The sequence below is a fragment of the Spermophilus citellus genome (genome assembly GCF_964194105.1).
Source record: "Spermophilus citellus genome assembly, chromosome: X".
Lineage (NCBI taxonomy): Eukaryota > Metazoa > Chordata > Mammalia > Rodentia > Sciuridae > Spermophilus > Spermophilus citellus.
Genome location: NC_138190.1, coordinates 48,963,707 through 48,977,998, shown reverse-complemented (window position 1 = coordinate 48,977,998; position 14,292 = coordinate 48,963,707). Strand labels below are relative to the sequence as shown.

At 36.9% G+C, this 14,292-nt stretch overlaps 1 protein-coding gene across 1 annotated transcript; it reads right to left on the bottom strand.

Moving 5' to 3' along the window:
• Window positions 1–8,027: 8,027 nt before the first annotated feature.
• Window positions 8,028–13,483, bottom strand: ZXDB (zinc finger X-linked duplicated B). The gene has a single exon (XM_081276473.1). It carries the CDS (start codon window positions 13,389–13,391, stop codon window positions 10,929–10,931), a length of 2,463 nt encoding a protein of 820 aa, XP_081132599.1. The 5' UTR covers window positions 13,392–13,483; the 3' UTR covers window positions 8,028–10,928.
• Between the last annotated feature and the right edge of the window lie 809 nt (window positions 13,484–14,292).

The window sequence follows — 14,292 nt, the reverse complement described above, 5'->3', positions numbered from 1 at the left end:
CTATAGATAGATGAAATGATAAAGTTAATGTGGTATATATAAACAAAGGAATATCATTCAACCTTTAAAAAAAGCAAAATTCTGCTATTTGTGAAAACAGAATGAAACTGGAGGACGTAATGCTAAATTAAATAAGTCACAAATAAAGTAATTCAGAAATACTATGTGATATCACTTATGGAAAATTTAAACTCATAGAAGCAGAGAGCATAATTGCATTTTTACAGAGGAGAGGAAAAGAAGTAGTATCCAAGGGTACAAATTTTTACTTATACAAGGTAAATAAGTCCTAGAGATCTATTGTACAGCAAAAGGCCTATAGTAAATAATACTATATTATATTCTTAAATTTTCTAAGAAAACAGGTCATCTGTTAAGTGTTCTTATCAGAAATAATAATGATGTTGTACAAAATACCATGCACAAGTTACCAATCCCAGGGGAGGATTCCCAACACTGATGCACATTACATATTGGTATTACAGTCAACAAGGAAAGCACAATATAGTCAAGTATTGGATGGAGTAATGCTTTACTTACACAGAGAAGAGACAAAAAGTTTGGCTTCAATCATGTGTGTGGGTTTCACATGGCTATCAGTCTCTTCTGGCAGCTGACAGGACAATTTGCCTAGGGCACACTCCTTACCTTAGAGAAAGGACATCATCCCTTTCCCAGGAAAGACAGATATGATATCACTATCTGCAGGTGCCATGTGATCCACACACTTTAAAAGATCAAAGAGACACATTAAGCTACAACAGAGAAAGGAATTATCACACATGTGATAAGCCTAGCACAAGTCATCTGGATTTTTTATCCCTTAGTAAGGAAGTTTTCTAGGCCCAAGGTCCATACTTACACGCATTTGTGGGAGTCAAAAAGACTGTGGGGGGCTGGGGATGTGGCTCAAGCGGTAGCGCGCTTGCATGGCATGCATGCGGCCCGGTTCGATCCTCAGCACCACATACAAAGAAAGATGTTGTGTCCGCCGAAAACTAAAACATAAATATTAAAAAAAAGTTATCTCTCTCTCTCTCTTTAAAAAAAAAAAGACTGTGGGCATGAGACTGCCTTTCCCATAAAATAATATTAATAATAATAATAATTATTATTATTATTTTATTAAGAGGGAAGGAGGAAATTTTAAAAGTAAGTTACTGGTTTTAATAATCTTAGTCAAATATCCACTGTAATTGGAAAAGAAAAAACTCTAAAGAACATTTCTTTTCAAGCTCTATTTGTTTGGAATATCAAGTAAAATAATAAACATCTAATTTGACTATATTTTGGCATTTCATATGAAGAAACTAAATTAAGTAAATTTCTGTCTTTACTGTGTTATAATGTATTCTGATTGATTGCTTATGTAGCCAGTATCAGGACAATAAATAATATTCAATATTTTTATTTTATATATTTTTTAATATTTATTTTTAGTTGTAGTTGGATACCATACCTTTATTTTATTCATTTATTTTATGTGGTGCTGAGGATTGAACCCAGGACTTCACACATGGTAGGCAAGTGCTCTACTTCTAAGCCACAACCCCAGCCCTTATTTGATAATCTTTATATTGTTAAGTGTACTAGCAAAATTCTAGAGAATATTCAAAAAGTGCCTCTATTCTTTCTGTCCAGATGCTGTTGATCAGAGTAAAAAAAATCCTATTGGATCAGATTCCTCTACAAAAGGAGGTATTTACATTACCTTTTAAATTAAAAGAAACATTGATTCCCAGACAAAAATATAAAAATTAAATAAAAATTAAAAATTTGGTGTTATTGTAAAATTATCTCTTTTTTTGTAGTGTTAGGGATCAAACACAGAGCCTAGTACATACTAAGCAAGTGCTCTACCACTGAGCTACATCCCCATCCCATACTATATCCTTTTTCCAAACTTTGAGAAAAATTCATAATGCTTTTTTACCTTGTCTTCTAAGGAACATATGAATGGAAAGTTAATTGGCTGAAATCCACATATTTCATCATTGTGAAATATTTTTGTTGTGGTTAAAGAATATATAATGAATCATAGCATCACTTTCTAAATAAAATATGAAATATAATATTCAAGGATTATATATTTTATATTTGGATTTCACAGTTTAAATGCTATCAAATGCCTTTTTAAAATTTGCTTATTTATTTATTTGTTCTAATCAATTATACATGACAGCAGAATATGCTCTTTGATTCATTGTACACACAATGGAGCACTTCCTTATTTGGTAGAGTATTTGCCTTGCATGCAAAAGACCCTGGGTTCAATCCTCAGCAGCACACACACACACACATACACACACACACACTATATATATATATATTGTGTGTGTGTGTATGTATATATATATGTATATATATGTATATATATGTATGTATATGTATATATGTATGTATATGTATATATGTATGTATATATACAATATTGTATATTATATTGTAATATTATATATTACAATTTATATATATACATATATATTACTATATATATATATATATATATATATATATATATATAAAATGGCTTTCATAAAAATAAAACATAATACCCAGTAGCTATTTTTTTTAAAGTTTCAGTTGATGACTTTGTAATACATGGAATTTAAAAGTCTTCTACAGGTTGGGGATACAGCTCAGTTGATAGAGTGCCTATCTTGCATACACAAGGCCCTGGGTTCTAATCCCCAGCACCACAAAAATAAAAAAAAATAAAAAAATTAAAGTCTTCTATGTCTTTATTCAGTATTTAAGATTATATTTAGTAACAAACTTGATAAATATAAAGAGATAATTTTAAAACCACAAAATCATACACTTTTTTGTAACTTACCAAATTTCTCATTCCTCATTCATTATTTTTCAGGAGTTCTAGCATTGATCTGTGAATATTGGGGGAAGTTTTCTTAACTGACACCTTTTTCAAAGTAGCCAACATTCCAAAGCTACAATTAAAAATTTGAACTAAATAATGTTAACAAAGCCCTGATTTTATTTCTTCCAAGTTTTTCTATTATTATAAAATATGAAAATTGATGAAATTCCTGCTAAATTATAATAAAAATTAATAATGAGCTCCAAGAAGTACAAAATAGCATGTGAATTTAAGGGAAAAAATGCTAAATCTTCTTACAACTTGCAAGTGCTAAGACTTGATTTGAGTTGGTATTAACTAACTAATGTTTGCACTTTCAACAGGAAAGTACTCACTGTGGCTGCACTAAAGCTGAAACTAACCTGGGATGAACTGTGGCTGCTCCATTCACTGGAATTTCCTTTAGGGCTTTCTGTTCTAGATGATTTCCAAACACATGTGGGGCCAGTTTCCTTCTGTCACATGAGCCAAATGTCATCATGAAATGATCTTCCTCCTCTATTTTGTAAACTGAATAGCAAAGTTAGTCTTGTTTAAACTAAATGAAGGGAAAGGAGGGGGAGATAGGAATAGGAAAGACAATGAAATGAATCGGACATAACTTTCTTATGTGCAAATATGAATACACCATAGTGAATCTCACCATCATGTATATCCACAAGACTGGGATCCTAATTAAAATAAGACATACTCCATTCTTGTATAAATGCATCAAAATGGATTTTACTGTCATGGATACCTAAAAGGAACAAATAAAAAATAAAACTTTAAAAATAAAAAAGTAAATTGCTTCATTTTGATATAATGCTATAAAGAAATGAGATTTGAAATTCTGTTAATTTTGTTACTTTTTTATGATAGATTTACATGTGGGATATTTAAAATTGCTTATTAAATATTTGCCAGTAAATAGATAGATCTGGAGACTATAATGCTAAGTGAAATAAGTCAATCCCCAATGAACCAAAGGTCAAATGTTTTGCTGATATGTGGATGCTACAGCCCAATAAAGGAGGGGGGGTTGTTCAGTAGAATCGATGAAGGGGAATGAAGGAAGGGAGCGGGGATAACAACAGGAAAGACAATAGAATGAATCTAATATAATTATCCTAAGAACATACGTGAAAATACCTAAGTGAATCCCTTCATTGTGTACAAGTATGAAGTCCTAATTAGAATAAGACATATTCCATGCTTGTATGATTTTATAAAAAAAAATTATACTGTGATGTATAACCAAAAAGAATGAATTAAAAATGCATATTAAAGAAAGTTTTGCCTCCTTTCTTATAGCTAGTGTGTATAGATTTTAAGATTATCTTCAAAGTACTGTCATTATTTTTCCATAGTAGTAAATTTAGCAGTCATATTTTATAAGGACATAATGAATTTCACATACATAATGTAGGCTTTATGACATTTATAATTCCTTAAATGAGAGGTGTGAGTATAAATGTTCTATGATCACATTTAGGTAGAAAATTCATTAAATAAAAGACTGCAATTCAGAAAAAAATAAAATAAAGCCCATTTCATAATTATTTTTCAATACTCTGCTAATTACAAACCTAATTCTCAGAAGCCTCTCGAAATTTCAGTTTTGAACACTTTTGTTCAAATATTTATAGCTTAAGTGAAATTTCAGATTTTGATGAAATAAAATTTTTGATATTCTGTGTATTGCTTTCCTCTTATCAAATTTGTGTCTACACACAGAAATCTATATTCCTTATTCTGGAAAATCAGTGATATACACATTAGAACTCTGTTATACATTGGTTTTAATAATTTTCCATGTAGATCATATATTTGAACATAAGGACAATAACCATCATATAATATACTCTCAAAATATATATATTTAATGGGATAATGAATTGTACTTATGCATACTATCTCACAGTATCTCATATAAAAGGTACTCAATAAATAACTGCTGATTAGTGACTTATTAGACAAATATTTTAAAAAATGGTCTTAATGGACTTGAAGACTGTTGGTGTTTTTAGGTTTCCCTTAAAGTTTTATTGGGGGGAGGTACCAGGAATTGAACTCAGGAAAACTTGACCACTGAGCCACATTACCACCCCTATTTTGGATTTTATTTAGAGACAGGGTCTCAGTGAGTTGCTTAACACCTCACTGGTGCTGAGGCTGGCTTTGAACTGGCGATCCTCCTGCCTCAGCCTCCCAAACCACTGGGGTTACAAGCGTTTTGTTTTATTTTTAAATACTAAACTAAGATATTTTCTTTAGAAATATTGATAGCTTAGAGGATTTTGTACATTTTCAAATATAAGCAATTAACAATAATGAGGAATAATTTTAGTTGCCAATGTAGAATTCCTATCAAATGTACAAATATAGTGTAATTCCTGGAGAGTTATTTGCACTTATTCATTAATTTTTCACTTTTTTTGTTACCTTCCATCTAGATTTGTCTCAGTGAATGGAAAATACAAAATAGAAATGACTATGGTAGGAGTTCTTATGATTAGGTTCTCCTGGCATTACTTGGCTCATTATTCTCTCTAGTGGGAAAAGAGATTATGAGTAAGGAGCTCCAAGAAATCCGTTTCTCTAAAGATCAGGGGATATTGGACTTTTCATAATCCTAGTTACCTGCTCCAACTGAAACAAATACAGGTAAAATTCAGTCCTAGAATGCTTTCATGAAGAATTATAAGCGTCCCTTTATCATACATATCTTTGTGGGGGATTTTATCTTAAACATAATAGAATAGCCACTATTCTATTATGTAAAGGAATAAGTTCTCAACAGATATGAGAGATAGCATAGTCTGAGGAAGGAATGTTAAAACCAGAGAAGTGTGGTCCAATAAAAATATAAAGAATGTTTATACTTATAAAGTATATAAGTTTATACTTATATAAGTATATAAACTTACATAATTTTGTTTTTTAAATAAAGATAAGAGCCATTTGTTTAATTTTAAATTTTCTAGTAGCCACATTTAAAAAGTTAAAAGAAACTAATTTTAATGTTTTCTTTAAGCAAAATATTATTCATCATGTAATCAGTATTAAAATCCTAATGAGATATTTTAGCTTCTTGTACTATGCCTTTAAAATCTGGTTGTTATTTTAAATTCTTGGTACATCTCAATTTGTATGCCAAATTTTATATGGCTAAAGTAAAATTTAATCCTATCTAACAATAGAGTTATGTTTAACAGAAAAATGTTATTTTGTTGCAATTTTAAAACTAAAATTTATATTAATTAAATGAAGAATTCTATCCCTCATTCCCACTAGCCATACTTCAAGTGTTTAACAGCGCAAATGACAAGTAAGTGCCATATTGGTCAGTACAGATTTAGATCATTGATGACAAGATGAAGAGGCCTCTGGTAATTTAAAAGGAAATGAGAGGATCAGAAATGTGTATATAATTCTGGGTGTGCCTGAGGATGTCAAGAAACAGGAACTGATCATATGCTGTCTTCTAAAAAGTGAATAAATCACAATATTGGTAGCTTATGAAGGATAATTATGCTTTATCAATTTAACTGAAGCCACCATCTTTATATACTTATGAACAAAAGGACTCTTCCTTATTTCTCTAATTATATTAGTAAAAATATGATTATATAACCTCCATGGAAACCTAAGTTATCAGTCCTGCTTTCTCTCTCATCTCTACTTATCTACTTACCTATCTATCTATTTCCCTAATGAGCACCAAGTAATATCCCTCTTTAAGTATTGTAGATGTATAAAAAATCTGTGCCTTCCTTTTCAATTCCACTGACACTACTGCAATCCTAGCTTCATTCTTCATCATATCACAAGTCAATTGCTACAAAAGCCATTTTACTCTCTCATTCCAGCCTTCCCAATAATCCTCATTGTACAATTTCATTAAATTTTCCTTTCTAAAACAAAATTTTCATGATATGACTCCTCTGTTAAAACATTTATTGACTCATCTGTCTTCACAATAAACAACATATTATTCTGTTGTTTTTTTCTAACTTTCCATCATTTTGGTACCAATTTATACTTTTTCTTCAACTGTTTAACATATTATTTTTCTATCTCCTCTTATCAATTGCAATTTCATCAAAAATCATGGTTTTATATTACTGTTCTCATAGAAGCCTCAATATAATGTTGTATTTTGCACAATTAAGTTCAGTAAAGATTTATTTATGTGAATCTGCAGCTTACAAATTACCTTCTTATCTTTTTCCTGGATAGGAACATAAGTAGTTTAGATCACAGAGACAAATAAATTTCATAGTCTATCCATGATTCATGCTTACTACTCAAATCATTATGTTATATTAATTATACTAATTGGTAAGATCACTAAGGCAAATATACTTTTAAACTCACAACATAATAAAAACAACCCTTAGAAACAGACTTCTTTTTAAGCTATCATATAACTGTTTTTTAAACTGCAAAAAATTTTTAATAAACCAGTGCTTGAAAAGAAGCAAAAAGAAAATAAATTAATATTTAAAAAGCAAAAAGAAAAGAAGTTAATATTAAAACCTAAACCAAAATCAAAAGAAGTGTTGGCAGCTTCATGCCACCAACAACAGATATTAAATGTCTTACCTTGAGAGCACAAAGTTGTTTTCTGTATTTTTCTAGAAAAGGGTGTTGAAAGATAAATCGTTGGTTTGTTAATTTTGTTTTTTGAGGGTATAAGGGATAAACCCAGGGGCTCTCTACCATTCATCTATACTCCCAGGCCTCTTCATATTTATTTTGACACAGGGTCTGGCTAAGTTGCTTAGGCTGGCCTCAAACTTGCTGTCCTGCCTCAGCCTCCCAAGCAGCTTTGATTGCTGGTCTGCACCACTCTGTAAACCAAGATAAACAATTTGAACAAATTTTTTTCAATAAAACCCATGGACAAATAAAATTTATTATCTTTAAGAAAAGTAGCATTTACAGGGCTGATGTTGTGGCTCAGTGGTAGCGTACTTGCCTAGTATGTGTGAGGCACTGGGTTCGAGCCTCAGCACCACATAAAGATAAATTAACAAAGCTATTATGTCCATATACAACTAAAAAATTTTTAAAAAGCAAATTATTTAAAAAATAAAAGTAGCATTTAATCTTTGAAAATTCAAGGAATAAATAGGAAAGAATACAATTATGAATTATTAGAAGGAAGTTGATTTAGGGAGTTAAAAAATATAGTCACAGCATTAAATTTTCTTCATGTTTAACAATTTATTTGACTTTTATTATTTGTGTATTCATCTTAGTCCTTGACATACTCATTTGCTAGACATGAAAAATAGTGGTTATTTAAGAGGTTTTAATGAATAACATTTTTGAAATATCTCTTATGAGTACAAATATTTCCAAAGCAAAGAGAGAAAACTTTGAATGGGTGAACACAATGCAATTCCAAGCATTTCTCCAAGTTTTTTTTTAAGTATGTCTACTTTTTTTTCACTAAATGAATACAACCACTTATAAAATGTATGTGTGTTTGTGTGCACGCGTGCGCGTACTAGCACACACACAATATAGAAACATTTGATAGTGGCACATTTTTAGTGCACTTCCAAAGTGCTACAATAACTGTCATCCACAGACATCTACATGCAAACACTACTAGACTAGTACACCAGAGCAAATAAGACTTATTAGCATAACTTCCTGGCAAAAACTTTTTTTAAAAATGGAAACAATGAAACAAAAATCGACTTCTCATCTGAACTGTATAGAAAATAACCTCCTTTAAGATCTGAATCATATATACACAAAGAATTATCTAAGCTCTGAAAATAACTTCTTACTGTACATATAGTACTGTAGTGTACACTTGGCAAATGAGAAAAAACTGTAAGAAAATTTTCCATGAGGAGAATGTCTGAGGGATAGTGGCAAAAAGGAGATTTATTCATTAAAAAATATGAAAGAAAGGACTAGAATGCAGTCATGGAAGTGGTGTGGGGAGGAAATAAGCAGATGGTAAAAGAAACTTTAAAGGAAAAGAGCAACAAGTTACAACACAGGAATGAATCATGAAAGTTGTATGAGTAGACAGGGAAAGGTGAAAATAATGTCTCTTCCTTGTTTGAAGCTATATATAAAATTGTCAGTAATAGCCAAAAACCAGTCAGTATGTGAGTTGGTTAAACTATAATTTGAAACACAATACAGACTTTGCAACAACTACTTTACAGGGTTGCTTTAAATGACAAGACACAAGTTGTGAAGGTGTTCCACAAACTGCAAATTCTGTAAACATAGTTTACACAATATTCAGATCCAATCTTTCCTTTCCTCCAGCTCTTAGAAACCATAACCAATGAACTCCCGAGACCACAGTCCTCTGCTCCATTATCAGATTTTCATGGAACTGTAGGCTCCACAGTCACCTAGAAGCCTGACATCAAAAACAGCAAAGATGTTGACAAACTGATCGAATCCAGACATATGCAAATAAACATGTGAGCAATGTCTCTATTTCTGGCATTTCCCACAACAATTCTGGGGAGAAAAATCACTCAGTGCAATGTATAGAATTTCCTCTTCCTACTTACCCTAAACAACATAAATTTTTATTGTCTGCACAAGAATAGGATTAATATCACATTTCTCCCTTACATCAGAAGAACTTGTAGAGTCAAACGATAATATAAATTCATCAAAATATGCCAAAACATATAGTATATTTACTTATATGTTGGGAACTGGAGCAGAAGAAAAGTCTAACGTTGTTATGTGCATGCATTCATTGTATGATCAGTTAACAGCTAGAAAACTGAGGCTCAGTGATGCTAACTTATTCAAGACCACTTGTCCAATACCACAGAGCACAAACTGGAAACTGTTTCATGACAAAGACCTGGCTGGCAATTCCACAACACAAACTCCCATCAAGAAAAAAAAGCTCAGGAAGATAAAAAGTGATAAAAGCCAACACATTTTTTTTTCCTTTTTTTCTTATTAGTTTTATTTCTAGTTAAGAAAATATTTTGGCATTTAATACTATTTCTTCTAAACTTTTGAAAGTACTTCAACCAGCATTTCCTCTTCCCCTAATTGTTGGTAATTCTACAAGAACAATTCATCATATCAGAATCAAAATTATCATGAATTAATCCATTGATCATCAGCAGCTGATAGAATCACAAAAAGGGAGAAAACCAGACATTATGAATACCTAATAGAAGAACACAACATGACCCATGAAACATTCATGCCCCCAAATAATTTCAATCTGATCGAGTCTCATAGAGCTAACTACTAAACTGAGAAAAGAAACTAGAGAAAAGTGAACACTACCATAAGGATGTAATCAGCAAAACAGACTGAAGCAAGTTGTTGATATGAAATAAATTAATGATTCCAATGAATAAAATTGAAAGAAAAAAAGACTGTAGAAAGAGAACTATAGATGAACAACATACTTGAGACTTATCTAAATTCTAAATTACAAAAAATAATAAAACAAGTAGTATTTATGAGAAAATTGAAAGTTGGAAAATGTGGCTGGATATTTACTGATATTAAGGAATTACTGTTGATACTAAGGATGATGATGGATTTTTTTCAAAACAGGCCTAAATCTTTAAACATATTAAATACTAATGAATAAATGAATTCATACCTGGAATTCACACAAAATTAAGAATAAAAGAGCAGGAATGTGCAGGAATCAAATCATTCATAAGTTGAAGTTGTTTGCAAAGTAAATTGATGCTCATTATAATATAACTTAATTACATAGATGCTTAAAAATTAATATTATCATGAAAGGTGTCCCAAACTTTTTTAAGAAAGTATACATTAAAAGGAATAAAAGCACTGAAAAGAGCTTAGAAACAATGCATTCAAAGCACATCATTTTATAAATAAGGAAATTAAGGCTCAGATAGGTTAAGTGACTTGCTCAGGGTCACAGAACTTGTCAGTTCCAGACTCAAGATCAGAATTTAAATCTCCAAGCTTGTAGTCCAGGGATGTGTTCTTCTGCAAACCCTTCAGTCCAGAAGACCCTCAAAGTTGAGTGTTAATAAAGTAAGCCACATTGCAAGTAACAAATAGAGTTGATTCATACCAAAAATGGGCTGCCAGTCACTGTGATAAGATCTGTTTCTTTCTGAGAACCATGGTTTCCTGCTGGATTGGGGAATCCAAACTGGGTTTCTTCCTCCTGTCCAAAGAAGTCGGAGTCAGGATGTACATTCCAATCCGCTTTGGTTGGTGTCAGTAGTTCTGAAACACTGTTTTCACAAAGGGTGCTTGAAGGAGTCAGAGCTTCTGTGTCCACTGTTAACTTATTGCTGGGTGTCAAAGTCTGGGGCTCTGGACTCGAGTTTTTCATTGCCAAAGAACCCAGAGACCCCAGTGGCCCCACGCTTACACTGGAGACATCATCCATATCTAAGGGACCCTGCTGAAAAGCAGCAGCTGTCGTTCCAAAAAAGAGAGAGGTATCCAGGCTCTGAGGAAGGTCACTGGTGGCCATCAAGGCCCGAGGGTCCACAGCCTGCCCTAGAGAATTATTATTGTTGGCAGGCAGATTCCCTGCCAGAGTGGAGCTCACAGAAGCCACATCAATAGTCAGGATTCCAGAATTGACCAATGCGGTGTCCAGCACTGCAGCAGAACTCTTGCCAGGCACATCAGAGAAGAAAGACACTATCTCTGCATCGCTGAGATCATTCTGTCCCTGGCTGGTAAGCTCACTGCTGGGCGTGAGAGAATTTGCAGCTTCGAGCTGAGCTAAGAGATCCTGGCCAAGGTTGTGCCTTTTGGCCATGTGGGTCTTCATGCTGTGCTTGGATGTGAAGAGTTTATTACAGGTGGAGACAGGGCAACGACTCTTCCAAGTCTCCACATCCTGCAGGTGTTTCTTGGAGTGAATGTAGAGACTACTACGAGCAGAAAACCTGGCACAGCAGCCTTCCACAGGACACACGAAAGGTTTTGTGCCCAGGTGGGTTATGCTGTGGCCTTTCAGATGCTCGGCCCTTGTGAAAGATTTCCCACAGCCTTCTACAGGGCACGTGAACCTCCGGTCATCATCGTGCTTCCTTTTGTGCCTTAAGAGTTTGGACATGCTGGTGAAATTCCAGCCACAGCCCTCAAAGTCACAAAGGAAAGGTCTCTCGCCTGTGTGGCTCCGCAGGTGAATTTTCAGCCTACAAGCCTTGTCATACTGTTTACTGCAGCCAGGGAAAGAGCAGGCAAAGAGTTCCTGTTCCCTGAAATGGGCGCGGTTATGGGAGAACAGGGCACTCACGGTAATAAACGTCTTCTTGCAGCCGGAAAACGCACACTGGTAGGGCCTCTCTGGCTCGAAGTGGCTGCGCTGGTGGGCACTGAGCTTAGCCTGCGTGGGGAAGCTCTCCTCGCACACCTCACATTTGAAGGAGTTCTCCTGCTCATGGCCCTTCATGTGTGCTTTGAGGTTGTACACAGTGGTGAAGCTCTTTCCACAGCCCTCCACCGGGCAGCCGAAAGGCCTCAGTTTGTCATGCGACTGCAGGTGCCTCTTGAGCTTGTAAGATGTGGTGAAGGTCCAGCCGCAGCCGCCCAGGGGGCACTTGAAGGGCCTCTGACCCTGGCTGCTGCTGTGCGTCAGCAGGTGCACCTTCAGCTGGTGTTTCTTGGCGAAGGTTTGTCCGCACTGCGCCTCGGGGCACAGGTACAGCACCACGCCTGGGGCCGGGCCCAGCGGCCCGCGAGGGCTCTGGGCGGCGGCCCGGCCCTCAGCCTCCTCCTCAGGAGCCGGGGCCGGCGCAGGTTCCGCCGGCTCGGCCAGCAGGAGCTCCGGCGGCAGCTCTGGGCAGTCACCCAACTGCGCGGTGTGCGGGAACCCGGCTGGTGGCGGCGGGGCAGTTAGACCCCCAGGCTGCGGGAAAGGCGCGACCCCCGGCTCCCAGGCCGGCAGCGGGGGCGTGGTCAGGGTGAGGACGCCGTTCTCAAAACGCAACAGCAGGTCCTGGTTATGGATAGTGATGGTGCCTGCGAAGGCCGCCCCGTGGCCCGGGCCTGAGGCTGGAGCCGGGATCGGGATCGGGACCGGGACCGGGACGGGGACCGGGCCCGGGGCCGGGCCCGGGGCCGCGGACAGGCAGCGGGGGCCCAGCGCAGGGCGGCCCGCGGGGTTCGCGCCGCTCTCGTCCCCCTGGGGCCCCAGGCCCGCTTCGGCCTCCTCCCTCCACACGGGCCCTTCGGCCTGATCGGTGCCCGAGGTCTCCACGTCGCCACCCACCGGGTCAAGCAGCACCAGGAAGAAGTCGTCGCCGCCGCCGCTCGGGTGATTCGGCCTCGGCGCCAACGGGCTCGGGCTTGGGCCCGGGCCCCGGCCCCGTGAGGCCCTGCGGGCCTCCTCGCTCCGCGGCACGGGCCCGCCATCTTGGGCCCCCCGGAGCAGTAGAAGGCGCCGCGCGGGGGCCTGACCAGCCGGCGGGTCAGGGCCTCGGTGGACCCCGCCGCCGCCCGCGGGGCAATAACCGCCGCTGCCCTGTCTTGTCCCGCGAGCCGGGAGCAGCCTCGGGATTTCCATCTCTGCGTCCGTGAGGCTCGGCTGGAACCGGAGCCGCGGCGGAGGCGCGACCCCGCCCCCTGCCGCGGGCCCGAACACGTTCCTGAGAGGGAAAAAAAAAAAGTGCAATGCGCAGAAAGTGGCCCTATCAGATATTAAAACGTATTTAACGCCACAGTGATTTAAATATTCTGGTACTGGGTTTCTGGAACAAATAGGAAGCCCAGACTCAAAGCCTGATGCGCATAAATAAGTTCCACAGTTTATATTAGTAAGTAATCAAGATGGTCTTTTGAGGTAATGAGGAAATGACAGCTTATTCAGTATTGGTTCTAGAGTACCTAGGTTTCTATCCGATAGAAGCAACGTAAATCTGTACCACATTGTATATACCTAAATGAACACACCCCAACCTCTCCTGGCAATAAGCATGTTGCTTAATACGTTTTGTGGATTAAAAATTATTGACAGGCTGACTGGCTGGATGGATTGATGGATGAGAGAAAATTTCTGAGAAAATGTAGTATGTGTCACCATTAAATTACCATAGTGCTAGGATTTCTGTTGCAGATGCCCCTACTCAAACTTCTATACTCTGAATTATCTTAAGCAAGGTCCTGGGAAATTTTTTCCACATAGGATTTTGTCAGAGAATAGAATAGGAGATGGGGCCAAAACACATTAGCACAATTCTGCTTAGAAATGCTAAGCCTGGAGAATGATACAATTTATGCTGGGATCTGGAAAACCTAATCTGCACCTGGGTTCTCCCTGTACAGTGCTCAACCTAAACCAACTCTTTGCCCTTCCATCATCAGTTACCATTACCACCATGATAAAGCTCATGTCCAATCTCACAACACAATGAAGATATTCTTTGGTTTACTCTAGTTTCTCCAGCACATGGATGCCTGTGGACTGA

Excerpts from the sequence above, each read along its gene's own strand:
- ZXDB (XM_081276473.1), bottom strand. The coding sequence starts at position 13,391 with ATGGAAATCCCGAGGCTGCTCCCGGCTCGCGGGACAAGACAGGGCAGC.